The sequence below is a fragment of the Varanus komodoensis genome, unplaced genomic scaffold (genome assembly GCF_004798865.1).
Source record: "Varanus komodoensis strain SLA01 unplaced genomic scaffold, ASM479886v1 scaffold26, whole genome shotgun sequence".
Taxonomy (NCBI): domain Eukaryota; kingdom Metazoa; phylum Chordata; class Lepidosauria; order Squamata; family Varanidae; genus Varanus; species Varanus komodoensis.
Genome location: NW_025335684.1, coordinates 2,770,155 through 2,784,510, shown reverse-complemented (window position 1 = coordinate 2,784,510; position 14,356 = coordinate 2,770,155). Strand labels below are relative to the sequence as shown.

At 57.3% G+C, this 14,356-nt stretch overlaps 1 protein-coding gene across 1 annotated transcript in view; it reads left to right on the top strand.

The window, feature by feature from the left end:
• INTS1 (integrator complex subunit 1) overlaps positions 1 to 9,293 on the top strand; it is a 35,652-nt gene extending 26,359 nt beyond the window's left edge. The window contains exons 39-47 of the mRNA XM_044433762.1: positions 933 to 1,066; positions 2,212 to 2,404; positions 3,117 to 3,244; positions 3,353 to 3,465; positions 3,818 to 3,931; positions 4,124 to 4,194; positions 5,220 to 5,311; positions 5,993 to 6,102; positions 8,620 to 9,293. Of these exons, the coding sequence (XP_044289697.1) occupies positions 933 to 1,066; positions 2,212 to 2,404; positions 3,117 to 3,244; positions 3,353 to 3,465; positions 3,818 to 3,931; positions 4,124 to 4,194; positions 5,220 to 5,311; positions 5,993 to 6,102; positions 8,620 to 8,735 (1,071 nt within the window). The 3' untranslated portion in view covers positions 8,736 to 9,293. The remainder of the gene's footprint in view (positions 1 to 932; positions 1,067 to 2,211; positions 2,405 to 3,116; positions 3,245 to 3,352; positions 3,466 to 3,817; positions 3,932 to 4,123; positions 4,195 to 5,219; positions 5,312 to 5,992; positions 6,103 to 8,619) is intronic.
• Positions 9,294 to 14,356: the final 5,063 nt, after the last annotated feature.

The window sequence follows — 14,356 nt, the reverse complement described above, 5'->3', positions numbered from 1 at the left end:
TCTCTTCTTTCCTGCAATCTGTGCATTTCCCGGGAGGGTGGGACAGCCTCCTCGAAGAGCTGCTGCCAGTCAGTGCCAGCCGAACTGCCGAGGCAGTCACGTGTTCTGACCGAGCGTGCCGCAGACTCGTGAGTGGAGAACAGAAGCGCAGCGGCTGGCTGGGCGCACACAGTGCAGAGGCGCCCGGGTTCTCAGTACGGCTCTCCTTGCGTCGGAGCCTGCCCCTGCCCGCGCCCCGCGGAGCCTTGGAATTGCTTCCTGCCATCATTTTATAATCGCTTTATTTTACTAAAATGTGTGCAGCTGCCTCTTCCGGCTAAGATCACTGGGGGCTTTCCAACTGTTCTTTTAAATAGCCCCATATAAAACGAAGCTCAAGTTAATTGTGCAAATCTCAGCTGAAATTCCACTTGGGTGGAGACCGTCACAACCCACGGTCCTCAGAGATGGACAGAGCACCCCTCCCCACCCCGAGGCCTCCTGCTCAGAAAGCAGCAAGGGAGGAATGGGGGGGGGGGGCGGGTCCTGAGGATGGGAGCCGCACATCCTTCGTGGCCCTCCCCAAAGTGCCCTGTTCTGCTGGTAGCGGTGCAGGACCAGGCCTTTGAAAGAAGAGCCTAAGATGTGGGTCAGTTCAGGCAGGAGCAGCCCGTCCTTGAGGGCCGGTGGGCCCAGACTGTCCAGCAGTGATGCTACTGAGCGGCCAAGGGAGAGGGCGCCAGCGCCCACCCCGCTTTTCGAGACACGTTAGCACGGTTCCTCTGGGCGGCTTGAGGAGAGCTAGCCGGTGGCTCTCCTGCCCGGCCGGCCACCTCTCCCCCCGGCCGTCCTCCAGAGCCCTCTCGTGCAGGGCTCCTGCTGCCATGACTGCCCGGAGGCCATGTCCTTCGGCCCCCCCCTCGCTCACGCTCGTCCATCCGTTCTCCCCGCAGCTGGATGGCCTGATCCACCGGTTCATCACCCTCCTGGCAGACTCGGGCGACTCGAAGATGAGCGAGAACCGGCTGTGGGATGCCAACATGGCGTGTCGGAAGCTGGCGGTGGCCCATCCTATCCTGCTGCTCAGGTTCGGCTCGTCGTTGCTTGGTTGGAAGCCTCGGGTGCCGCAGACTCGTTCCCCCGGGAGGCGGAGGGCAGGCCTCCTCGGAGCAAAGCCAAGCGCTCCGCTCCAGCCAGCAGACGGGCGGGCATCGGTCCTGCCCCGCTTCTTCCCTGCCCCCCAGCCCTAGATCTCGCATGCCTAGTGATGTTCCAACAATGGTGCCTTTGTCTGGGTTTGGCTGCTGTTCAGCTGAGAGGGAGCGACGGACAGACCCAACTCCACACAGAGCAAATAGCAGCCCGGCACCCGCCTCTCCTCTCCGTCTGCAAACTTTGCAGAAGCTCTGGCTCGTTTATTTGAAGGATCTTTGTGCTCCCCCGGGATGCTTGCTGTGCTTTGGCTTTGTTGCAGAGCTGAGGGCCCTGGGCAAGCGTTTCTGCCAGTCGTGACGCCCCCCGTAAGGAGGGTGGGTGGAAAGTGGAGGCAAGCGAAGCTGAGCGCCAGTGGCTTGCCCAAGGCCCGCCTGGTGAGGCCGGGGCCCAAGCGAGGACCAGTGGTGGGTGGGGCCAGAACAGTGAAAGCCAGAAACACTTCCCTGAACTCTTCTCCGCTCGGCAGCTGAGCCTCAGGAGAGGCGTTTCCGCCATGGAAAATGCAGGGAAAAGGCTGCACGGAAACCATGAAACGGCCGCACGATTGGCGGTTGGGGGCAGGGGCAGGGCCTTCGGGGGATCTGGCCTGGGGCCTGTCTTTCGGCCCCTCCGTGGGATTGAACAGGCAGCAGATTTCCAAAGGGGCCCTGCAGACATGGGACTGGAGAAGTGTGGGACCAGTGCGTGAAGCAGCGGAGCGGTTTGGAGGAGAGGCACCCGCCCGGGCAGGGCTGCCTTTGGCACGTGTGCGTGCCGGTCGCGTGCTGCGGGGCGCCTGGGGGGCCTGCGCTCGAGTCCCCCGCTTGGCAGGCAGTGACGGTCACTGGGTGGCTTACCTGGGCCTAAGGCCTAGCCTGACTCGCAGGCTGAAAGTGAGAGGAAGAGGCCACACGAGGCTCCTTTGGCTTCTTGCGAGAGCAAAGAGGTGCTGGTGCCGCCCGCTGAGGAATCGCGGCCACAGCACCTACCTCCAGCCTGCCCTGATGCGGGCCGTCTCCGCGCTCCCTTCCCTCCCAGGCACTTGCCGATGGTCGCGGCCTTGCTGCACGGCCGGGTCCACCTCAACTTCCAGGAGTTCCGCCAGCAGAACCACCTCACCTTCTTCATCCACGTCCTGGGCATCTTGGAGCTGCTGCAGCCGCAGGTCTTCCAGAGCGAGCACCAGGGGGCGCTGTGGGACTGTCTCCTCTCCTTCATCCGCCTGCTTCTGGTAGGAGAACCCGGTCGGCGGCCCCAGAGGGCGGGAGCCCGGCCCCCGGGTGCCTCCGGGGCTGTGCCGCTCTTAGGCCAGGCTCAGGCTCCGCCTGGGGCGCTCCGTGCGGGCAGGACCCCAAGCCCAGTGAAGCCCTCGGAGAATCTGATGGCCGGGGCAACCCTCTGATAACCTGAGGGACCGAATTAACACTCTCAGGAGCCATGTTCCTGTTCAGGGGGTGCCTGGCCCCCGGCTCTCTTTGTAGTCAGGCTGTCAACGTATTTCTAATCAGTTATTTTTATTATGCAAATGACCTGTAAGCAAGCCAGCTTAATTTGGGGTCTGGCATCCCCAGTACCCCCTGCTTCTCTTCACACGCAGCCCGGATTCTCCAGGATTCAAGGGGCCCGGCCGGTCTGCCTCCTCTCTGCCCCTGCCATTCCCGCCAGTCTCCCCAGCCGACATCCATGGCTGCTGGCCAGCGCTTCCCCCCCCCCCTTCGGAATCGGAACCCGCCCTGTGCCCACTTGCGGGGCGCTTGCAGAGCAGTCGGGGCCGATCCCGGCTTCGCCTGCAGCCCACAGCGGCAGAGCCCGAGGACAGGGGGCTCGCCGCCCCACACGCCCTCGTGTGGACTGCTCCCAGGAGGCCTCGGGGCGGTGGGACAAGGTTTGGCCCCTGGCCTGCTGCCCGGCATCCGCCTTGCTCACCTTGGCTTTGTCTGCAGAGCTACAGGAAGTCTTCCCGCCACTTGGCCACCTTCATCACGAAGTTTGTGCAGTTTATCCACAAGTACATCACCATCAATGCTCCGGCCGCCGTCTCCTTCCTGCAGAAGCATTCCGATCCGCTCCAGTGAGTATCCCAGGAGGTCCGGGCTGTGCAGCTGGGAGTGTCGCGGGAGAGAAGTGGCCGCCGGAAGCGGCTCTGAACGCCCTCTGCTTCCCTCCTGCCTCTGCACAGCGACCTCTCGTCGGACAACAGCGACCTCGCCATGCTCAAGTCTCTCCTGGCCGGGCTGAGCTCGCCCAGCAAGAACGGCACGTCCGACCGCGGGGCCGACAACGAGCGGGATGGTCAGTCCCTTTTCCGTGCACGCCTCCGGGACCCATCTTGGTGCCGTGTTCTTATCGGGCCAGCCCCAGTACGGCACATGCAAGATCTCCAGGCCTCTTCCTCAGGCATGGAGCTGTGAGAAGGCAGGGCAGGAGGCCCACCTTGACAGCGCAAGGAGACCGGACTGGCGGCTCCGTCAGAGCGACCTGCCTGTTGCTTCATTCCCGGGCGGCTGCAGTGCCGCCCTCTGTCCAGTCACCACAGTAGCAGAGAGAGTTGGCTGGTCTGCTGCTGGATGTTTGCTTTGGTACCATGCAGAACCTTAAGGAAGTCTCTCTCCCCCCCGCTCCCTCTCTCCCCCACCCCCTTCAGATGAGGCAGTGGCAGGTTCTTTGCCCCTTGTCAGCGTCTCCCTCTTCACTCCGCTCACCCCAGCCGAGATGTCCCCCTACATGAAGAGGCTTTCCAGGGGCCAGACTGTAGAGGGTAAGTGAAGGCACTCTCCACCTCCTCCTCTTCCTCGGAGGAGCTTCCAAGCAGGGAACCTTCCACACCGGGCTTCTGGAGTCGTGGCAGGGCTCCTTTTCAGTTTACGAATCCGCTGGCACCCTTTCCTCGGCAGTTCAGGGAGAGGTGGAATTGATCACTCCAAAGTCTTTGCTTTTTCCCATTTCTCAGATATCTTGGAGGCTCTGACTGACGTCGATGAGATGTCCCGACGGAGGCCAGAAATCCTCTCCTTCTTTTCTGTACGTTGGGTATCCCCAGGTTTTTGGTGAGAGGGTTGACAGAGAATGTTTCTGACCACTTGAGTGGAATGTATGTTTTATTGGCACAGTAATGGATTTGTCATTTATTGTTTATAGTGGCCTATATAGAAGTCATGTTTTCTTTTGCAAGGAGCCCAAAATGCCTGCCTAGTCACCCTCATTTCCAGCTTATCCTCGCAACAACAGCCTGGTGAAGTAGATCTGACTCAGAGTCAGCAGCTGGTCCCAAGTCGCACAGTGAGCCTCATCGCTGAGTGGGATCCAGAATCTGGGCCTCCTGAGGCCCGTCCACTGATCTAGCCACGGCAGCATGCTGGCTCAACTCCATTCAGACTTTTTATGCAGCTAGTCACCTGTGGCGAGTTAAAATTCTATGCAAGCGATTAGAAGCTTTGTTAAAAAACACAATAATGGCCCAAGACTCCAGCTTCCCTTTTTGTTTCACAATTTTCAAGCCTCCACTCAATAAGTAGAAGGGCCACAGACGGGGGTTGCTTACCAGCGATTGTTCCTGTGTCGCTTGATGGCATTACTTTTACTTTTCGGTGTACAGAGAGCAACATGTTACCTCTGACAAGCTCAGCCTCTCCTGTGCAGAGAGGGGTGTCACATGCTCGTCAGCCTTCCCGAAACAGGGTCCCCCCAGCACCCAGAAGCAGCCTTCCCTTACATTGGCGCTTTCGGATGCGCTGGACTACATCTCTCACCGTGTGTTTTAGTCGGCCAGCTGAAAAATGGCCTTTGCAGTCCCGCACGTCCAGGGGAGGCGAGGGATGCCCCAGAGTATAAACCAGAAGCGAACATGGCACTTGCGAATGTCGGGGTGACCTCAGCGGTTGGACCGCGTGGCCTGGATTCCCTGCCGTTCCAGCGAGCCAGGGTGTCGTCCAGCCAGACCGACCCGCGAGGAGGAAGGTGGCGTGGCCCCAGCGGCGGCCAGCTGGCAAGCGAGAAGTGCAGGAGCAACCGGTGGCCGCAGCAAGTTCTCCTTCTTCCCCTTGCAGACTCACCTGCAGCGGCTGATGAGCTCTCCTGAGGAAACCTGCCGCAACCTTGCCTTCAGCCTCGCTCTGCGCTCGATACAGAACAATCCCAGGTAATGGGGACGCGACTGGTGGGGTGGAGGAATTGCTCTCGGGGGCTCAGCCGCTTGAACCGGAATCCTCACAACCACCGGGGAACGCCAGGAAATGCCCCCCCCCCCCCCGCACCTGTACATGCTCGCCCCCATTCCCGTGTCAGTATATTTTTCCCCGCTTGGGAGTGACGTGTCCAAATGGCTGCCCTGCTCTGACTTTCTAAACCACAAACCCCGGAAGGCCCCTCCTGCCTCCTGCTTTTGCAGCCTCGTCTCGGTTCGGCTGGCAGCAGGACTGTTGGCAGTGCCCGGGGCTCCAAGCTCCCCGTGCCCCCTTCCCCGTGAGGAAGAAAACTGAACAGCAGCCCTAGCCCCAGTGCTGCTTGTGCAAGACCGAGGCTGAGGTTGCCGGAGCTGAATCTGTAATTTATTGGCACGATTTTGGATTTGTCATTTATTGTTTATATTGCGGGGGGGGGGGTGTAGGCTCTGAATAGAATTGGATCTGGAAAGTGAGACGGGATTCACTTGCACAGAGGGTGGCAAAGGCCCCCAGGCTGAGATGGCCTGAAAGGACACAGGAGACAAATTTGTGGAGGGGGTCTGGGAGCCGTCATGGCAGGAGGAGGACTCCACGGCACGGGATGCTGACGGACCTTCCGGCCTGACGCCCTCCACTCTCTCCTCTCGAAACCCCAGCATCGCAGTCGACTTCCTCCCCACGTTCATGTACTGCCTCGGCAGCTGCGACTTCGAGGTTGTCCAGACGGCCCTGCGGAGCCTGCCGGAGTACACCCTGCTTTGCCAAGGTGAGAGCGCGCCCTTCCCAAGGTCTCGAGCGAAGGGAGGGATGCTGTAAAGCGGACAGGCCGGCGCTCAGGCCTGGGGCCTAGTCTGGCTCTCTGGGGTGCTGCCCCCTGGCCGTTCCCCTTGCAGGTCGGCGGTCTTCCCATTTTTGGGTTGTTTCCCGCTCCCCACTCTGAAAGGCCGCTCCTTGTGGCCTGTGGCCCTGCCCTCTTCGCCCCAACCCCCAGTGGAACAAGCCCCCGAGAGCTGCTGCAAAACTGAACGTGGCCCGGGGACTGGCGGGGGCTCCCCACCCCTGCTGTGAGGCCTGCAGACCCTCAGAGAAGCGGCCGGCTGCGGGCCCACCGCAAGCGCCTCGTGCCCTGCTCCGCTGGTCCTGGCTTACCTCGCAGCGTTGTTGTGAGAGAGAGACTGGCGAGGGGAATTGCCTGTGCTGCTCGGGAGCAGAACCAACCCGGGCGCGGTGCTTAAGGTCCAGCGCGAGACAAGACGCCATGTGCTTCGGCTCTCCCGCAGCGCGCTTGCGAGTTGTTCCAGGTTGGCCTGCCACTGAGCTGGCTTCCCGCCCCCACCCCGCACCCGGAATGCCCTTCTCGGTGGCTGTCCACTCCTCCCCTCGGCCTTTGTCCTCGCCCTCCACAGCCCTCCTCGGAAACCGGTCCTCCCCCAGTTCTCCCCCTGCTGCTTGCGCCCCTTCCGCTCTGAAAACACGCCTGGCATTTTCTGCCGGATCCCCAGAGGCTGCTTCTCCGGCTCCCTGGGAAGTGTGCGGGCCAGGTTTAGGATTCGAAGAGCCTTTGCGGCCCATTTGGCAAACACGGGCTGGCGCGAGGGCCCCGGGTGCACGCCACACGCACACACGCTCGGCCAAATGTCAGCAGGCAACCTTTTCCATGATCCCGGGCAAATATTGGCAGAAACTCCCATCAGGCGAAGGAGTGTCTGACACAGGCAGCGGAGGTGGTGAGGCGAGGCGGTCTTTCTCGCAGCGTGTTGCCGAGCCGTCTCTGGCTTCCAGAGCGGGCCAGGGGAGAGCTGGAGGCAGTTCCACACACTCTCCGTGCTTCGCTTTTGGTTTTGCCGGTGCAGAAAAGCCCAAGGCACGTACCCCTGCCACGAGCAAGGCGGAACAGAATCCGTTGGATTGGTAGGGATACGCTTCCATGCTAGGCTTCGTTAATCGGGCACGCCGGGAGTCCTGCCTTTGGGCAAACTTGTAAGGATTTTAAGGTTCAGGTTGCGGGTAAGAAAAACCTGGGTCCATATGTAGGCTGAGAGCTTGGAAGCAGCCCAGACTGAGCACATCCCGGCGAGCAATGCCTTTCAGCCTGCAGGTTGGATGAAGAGGGGCCCTTCCTGAGTGTGAAGCTTTGGGTTAGGATTAGGGTTAGTAAAACGTGCCCATGTGCAGGGCCAGGCCCCTGCAACCAAACTTGATTTGGCAGCCAGCAAGAATGCTCCTGGATGGAGAGAGATTTTACCTGCATGTGGGGGTCAGAGCTCAGCTTCCGGTGAGGGTTGGGGTTTCCAAGACATGTGCAGGCCCAGCATCCTGGAGCTAGCCTGAATTTGGCAGAGGGTGGAGGTGCTCCACTGTTGTGCTCGGAGTGCTGTCTGAAGAGGGGCGGAGACCTGCTGCTCACAGAACGCGAGCCACTGCTCGGGTTTTCTGCGTTCTGGATTGATGCGACCCGCAAATGCAAGCTCATTAACAGGCCCTGTTTTGTAAACACGAGCAACCCAGAAACACCTGGGTGGCAGGACCAGACAGCCCATGATCAGCAACCCACGGGCTGTTTGCAAGCGGGGGGCTTCCGGCCTCGTGTTGACTGCTGCTTGCTGAAACAACCGATGCCCAGCCGGGACTTGGCCTTTTTTTAGGATGGACAAACACCGGTTTTAAGCCCTGCTTTGTAGTTGGGCTGCTTCAGAAAGCCAGTTCCACGTGGTGAGATTTAGCTCTCGCGGGACTAAATGGCGGGTTGGCATTACATGCGAACCCTGAGCAGGGTGGCTCATGGGTGCGTTGCCCAGCTGCTCTTCAGTCCCCTACCACAAAGGTATTTGGGAGACGAGGGAGGGAGCAGTTGAGCGGGGAGAGAAGCCATCCAGGGGCAAACGGTCCAGAACAAAGCCAATTTGTTTGCTCGTTTGCAAGACGGTAAGGCAAAAAACTACGGTTAAGGTGAACTCTGGCACCTGTGGGTTCTGCCATGAGGCTTTTGCGAGCTAAACAGGGATGCAAACACGGTAAATGTAAGTAACCATCGTCTGGGGCAAATGCTGGATTTAGTCTCTTTCTTGCCCTCCTTTTAATGGCTGACCCCCTCCTCCAAAGCAGCCTTCTTTATGGCCTCTTTCAGACATCCTGGGCTATGGCTCCCATCATCCCCAGGCAGCCCCCACAGTTCCCCTTACTTGTTCTGTCACCGCGTTCTTCACTGCGTCAGGTTACGGGGTGGCTGTTGCAAGAGTCGTCAGAGAATGATTTTGCGACGTCTTCTTCCTCCCCGTGGCAGAACATGCCGCAGTCCTGCTGCAGCGGGCCTTCCTGGTCGGGATGTACGGACAAGTAGACACCAGCTCCCAGATCTCCGAAGCCTTGAAGATTTTGCACATGGAAGCCATGCTGTGAACACAGGGCCCGGGACGCCAGTGGGGTGGACAGGCTGCGGTGGCCCAGACCCCGTGAGCAGTGGAATGTGAGGGGAAAACTCCTGCACGGTGGCCCGAGGAAGAGAAGCCCGTGGCGCTCTCGGGAGGCGTCTTCTGGAAAAGGAAGGAAAGGCCCAAGGCAGGCTTCGCCAGCCCTAGCATCCTTCAGATGTGTTGGACTACAACTCCCACACTTCCCAGCCAGCGTGGCCAAGGGCAGAGCTGTCTTCCAACGTATCTGGAGGGCACCAAGTCAGGGGAGAGTAGGGGATGCCAGTCCGGGTGTCCATTTAGGTGGGAAGCAACATGCCTCGAAGTCCTGGTCAGCGTTGTGTACCTTCAGTCAGCCGCGGATGAGGATGGCAGGCAACCCCTCGTACCTGGGATACCAACAGAGAAAAGTCACCCACTGGGTTCTTCCTTGGGGCGTGGCTCCCCCCAGCCCAGGACGTCAAAAGGGGTGCTGTTGTCTCTGCAGGGGTGATCTAATCATGTTCGTTACTCATTTAAAATTAAACGTAATGTTACTTCCATTGTACTTTCCCGGCTTGGCCTTTTTAAAACATTAGGGCTACGGGCCCTGGAAATCATGTGTCTCAGGCGTCCTTTGGGCTCCCCCTCACTTGAAAATAAATATGTCTGCAAATGTTCTTAAGGAAAGCAAGATCGGCAAAGCTCAAATACCCCGGATCTGAATGCAGACCTGCCAGACCTTGCGGGCCTCTTGATCTAGCAGGTGCCGGAGAGGCCGGAACTGCAGGGCCAGCCCTGAGAGGAGCAGCTGTACCTCCCAGCACCTGGCAGCCGCCTTTCTCCGTGCTGATCAACACATGGGGCGCTCGTGGGGGACGTGTGCCCTCTCCCTGGTCCTCTTGCAGCACCTCGACAGTTTCTGTTCACAGGAGAAAATCCTGAGATGTCCCGTGGCGCCACACGGGTAGGCAGGAACTGGCGCTTTGCTGGCCTTGGCCCCCAAGCTGGAGCGCAGGCCTCCTCTCCGGTGTCCTGGGACTGCGCTTCAGCTGCCGGAGCTGGATCTCAGTGGTGCTGTGCAGACCAGGGAGGAGCATCAGCACCGCTCCGTGGCCCCGAGCAGTGCTGCCACGCCAGTCGCCGTGGCCGACCCCGCAGACAGCTACGAATCCCCGTGTCTAAATTAATTCTTGTTTAAGCAAGGCTCCACTAATCACAGCAATAAAGATACATTCAACAGAAGGCTCCACAGCCGTGCTCTTCGAACTAATATGTGTGCATAAACTGCACCTTTATGCAAAATTAATAATAATAGATTTTAGCGATGGTAGACATAAATGTCTGGTCACTGACAGGACAAAAGAGGCAAAGATTAAACATTGCAGCAATAAAACTGAGGGAGGGAACGTTTAAACAGATCGATCCAACCAGCTGAAGACAATACCATCAACTGAGCCTAGGCGATTTCGTTAAAAAACGACCTGTTGCCAAACCAAGTGGAAGCTCAGTGCCGGTGCACGGAGCCGGCGCGAGGAAGGCGTTCGTGGACGTGTCCAGCACCTCTGCTCGTGGCAGGATTCTGAGAAAGCGCTCGATTGACCTTAATGTGCAGATAAGCCAGCACCAGAAGAGATGCAGGAGAGCGTTCAAATATTTGGATATAAAGGGGCAGCGCCAGCCCCTCAAGTTGGGCTTGCAAGCAAACAGCCACTGCAGGTCAGACGCGGCGCGACATGCCTCGTACTCTGGCCGTGGATTTCTGCCCCACGTGACGTTTGCCCAAATGGCCCTTGCTCTTTCCAGGTGAAGCCCAGCTGCAGGAAGGGCCCTGCTGCTTAATGTTTATTTCGTGTGTCACTCCATAACCTTGCTCCAGCGCTCTTGTGGGCATGCACCGCCCCTTGCTGGAAAGCAGGTTTTGTGCGATCCAGCCTACAGTCCCCAGCAGGCCCGGCATCACCTGTCACTTGGATGACCACGGATGTCCCCCATTCTGAGCCATGTTTTTAATGTTTCTCCACACGCTGGTCCTCAAATGTTTTGAAAAGCAAGAACATCGTTGTTGTTACTTCTACTATTCCTAGAAAAGTATTAATTGAATTACTAGAAAAGCAGGATTGTATGCTAATTTGCTCACCTTTCATCCCTTGCTGATTCCGAGCTGGCCTTCCATCCTTGCCTGGCTTTCTATGCCAATGAATTCTGCTTGCTGTTCTTTCAGTGTCGATAAGTAGACAGTTGCTTCCCCTTTCTGCTAATGCAATGTTTCTTCGCTTGTCATCGGCTGGGGAGGTACTTTGCTTGTCGTCTTATTCTTCAGAGCCGTTAAGAGCAGGGAGACCCACCCCTGGAGGAAAGATGCTAAATGTCTGAGCCGCGGCACCGCAAGCAGATGGTTCGTTGGCGCCGCGGCCCATCCCTTTCAGAACTGTCAGAAACGCGAGTTCTATCCGCTTTGCGAGAAGACTTTAAGTTATGTAGCAAAGAAGCAGCTGCGGCTGAAGAAAAGAGCTGGTAGAGAAAGGCGTCGGGAATCGATGCATTAGAGGTCTTGAGGCATCTCGTGACTAAGAGATTGACGGGCCTCCTGAAGAGTGATGGAGGACGAGACACAAGCAGTCGCCGTCTGATGCTCGCTCTCTCAGTTGCTTTGCCGCAGGGAATCGGGCTGTCTGTGCAGCCCACAGGGCTCCTGCATTTTCCGGATCAGTCTCAGGCACTGCTGAGAGTAGATGTTGTGGGCAGAGGTCCAGAGGATGAGTTGTGCGTCAGGAAATGGGTGGTTCACACCTTGCCTCACCTGGGCATCTCACCAACTCCCCGGGGGGCCCACACAACCAGTCCCTCAATCTAGAGCCTTCCCCTCTGCAAGACGAGTGGATTTCCTTGTAGGGGGGTGCTAAGGAAACATGTGGCGAGGGGTTAACCCCCCTCAGTCACAGGAGATGCTGCAGCAGTGCCAACGCAACCACATCCGCCTCAAAGGAACTTGCATCCAGTACAATAAATAAAGCTGCAGTCTGAGCAAGTTACAATAAAGGCCGTCTTGCTTTTCCTTTGAAAACGTCTCCCCGGCCTTCATTCCCTACCGCCCAGTAGCACTTCAAGAGAGGTCTGGTTTTGCCCCTCCAGAAGGTGAGAGAGGAAGAGCCAGGCAATCTAATGTTTTGGAGAGAGTGCCGCCATCTAGGAAGCCACTGCTAAGGAGGCCCTGCATCTGAAGCTGGCTGGCTTTGCCTTGCCCCTGGAGGACACACGGCTCGGCTCAGCTCGGGACGGAGGTATCCGCTGTCGGCTTCCGGATGCCCTTCGCCAGTTCTGCCCCCAACGGGCCTGTTTGTAGTTTGCAGCCACCCCGACAGGATGCCTTAGCACAACCACATGGCGGTGATCGCCATGGGACGGACCTTTGTCAGTGCTGTCGACAGCAACCGGCAGCAAAGGCCGAGAGTACTGGCAGTGTTGCGCAGACGTCGTCGGTGGTGAAGCGGCGGGCGAGAAGCCGAGTGTGACATGTTCTTCTAAAGTGTTTAGGGCTGGCGCAGTTACTTTAAGCGCTGACAGCGCCCGCCCTGTAATCGCCGCCTGCTTGTAGCGGCATCTCATCTCCGTGCAACTGAGCCTGTTCAGTCCTTTTTGATCAGCCCCAGCCGAGCTAAGCTGACAGCTTTCTCTGTTCACGGGCCTAAGAAATACGGCTCTGGTTGGGGCGGGGGAAGGGGTGCTTCCGCCCCACCATTCCCTCCGGCAACCCGCGGCCACCGAGAGCTGGCTTGCAAAGATGAGTGCAGGGCAAACGCGCGTGCTCCAGAGGAACAGAGGAAAAGCTCGGAGGAACCCTTGGCCCTGAGTATTCATGTTGGCAGGAAGCAGAAGCTCCGTGGGGGCTTTGCTTGGCTGGATTACGATGGCTTGACATTTCTACCTTGCCTGCTTCCTCTTGCAAGGGACCTGAGGAGGCTTCTGCATTGCTCCGCTCCGTTTTTATCCCCGCCACAATAGTCTGGTGTGGTGCTTCTGCTTTCTAGAATCATTGCAAAGCCTCTTGAAGGCACCTTGCTAATTGGACGGTAGATACTTTATTTCTTCATTATCGAATTTCTAATGCGCCGCATAACCAAAGTCATAACTAATCTGGGCAGGAGCAAAGAGTTAAAAACAAGAACGCCACAGAACAGTGCAAAACCCAACAGACAGGGCAAGTATTTAGAAGGGGAAAATGCTGTATTTTATACTGGGAGGCTTGGGACAGCCATGACTTGGATCCAAGACACCCTTGAAGACCTGAATCCATCTTCATTTAAAGGGGAACCCACAGGACAAGGTGGCTGATCTCCAGGCTTCCTTCCACCAAAGATTAAGCAACCAGCTTTGCTTAACAGCAATTGCTCCAACCTCTGGAGAAAAAACCCCACTGTTTATATTCGGCCGCGGCAGCCTCGGCATACGGCTTTAGTGCCCACAGAGGGCCTGAAATGAAATCCAAGGCTAATCACGGAGGTGTTTCCCTGGGCAGCTTAAGGATGATGGATCTGGCTTGCCTGCCACTCCACGGCGTTCACTTCTGACTCAACCGGCGATCGGCTGCACGCATTAGGCCACTGCTGCAGCCCTTTGGCAGCTCGAATCCCCCAGAATTCCCTTCTGTCTTCCCACCGTGTGCCGCATTCGTGGGGCCCAGGAATCTCCCACTGGGTCAAAGAAGCAGAGGAACTGTGCAAAAGGTGTCTGGAATACAGGCGTTTTCACAATGGCTCAGTTATTTCCAGAATTTGGTGTTCCTTCCAGTCACTCAGACCACAAATAGTACTGAATAATAACGAGTCTGCGGTGAAAAGGCAGTATTATAATAATATATATCAACAGTGATGATGACAATACAACAGTTGCGACAACGCAGTATGATTGTGCTGATCTGACCCTTTGTTATTCCAAAAGAACCAACCGGGATCTAAAAAGTAATTCTGGATGATGCGTACTAGTCCTGCGTTCATGGAAGTTACTCAGATGTTCCCCTTCAGAATAAAAACGCTTCTGCAGCAGCTTGCAAGTATCAAAATCATGAAAATCATCCATCAGCTGCCCAAGGACGTGAGTTTCTCCAACCAGAGATGCTTCAAAGGACCAGCAATGCTCTGCGCAAACTCCTGTGAAGCAGGAACACCTTTCCTTCCTCCACCTCATTTCTTGTTTTGATTGGATGTGCGCCCTTCCATTCCACTGAGAAGATGGTGCTCGAGGCAGCTGAAAGATACGGGAATCTATTGAAAGAATGAAAAAATGACAACATCATGGGAAAACGTACTTGAAACAAGACCCAGACAAAGCGGAATCACCAGTCCGATACTTGTGTGGGGGCCACCAGGTTGGAAAAGGCCGATTCCCCCAAATCCTGCACAACAAGAAGCCTTCTCAGGCCAGTTCCAGAATTAGAAGTGGGCCCACTCTGGCGTTTGTCTGCCCCCCAGGCATGGGTCAAAAGACCGCCAAAAAGCCGTACCGATAGGACCATAACATCGAATCAGGACTCCTTTTCTGGGGGCAGAGAGGCAAAGCTTGAATGAGCTTGCACTCCTGGGCACAGGTAGAACCCCATCCCCTCAAGAAGAATTAAATTTGCATCCATAC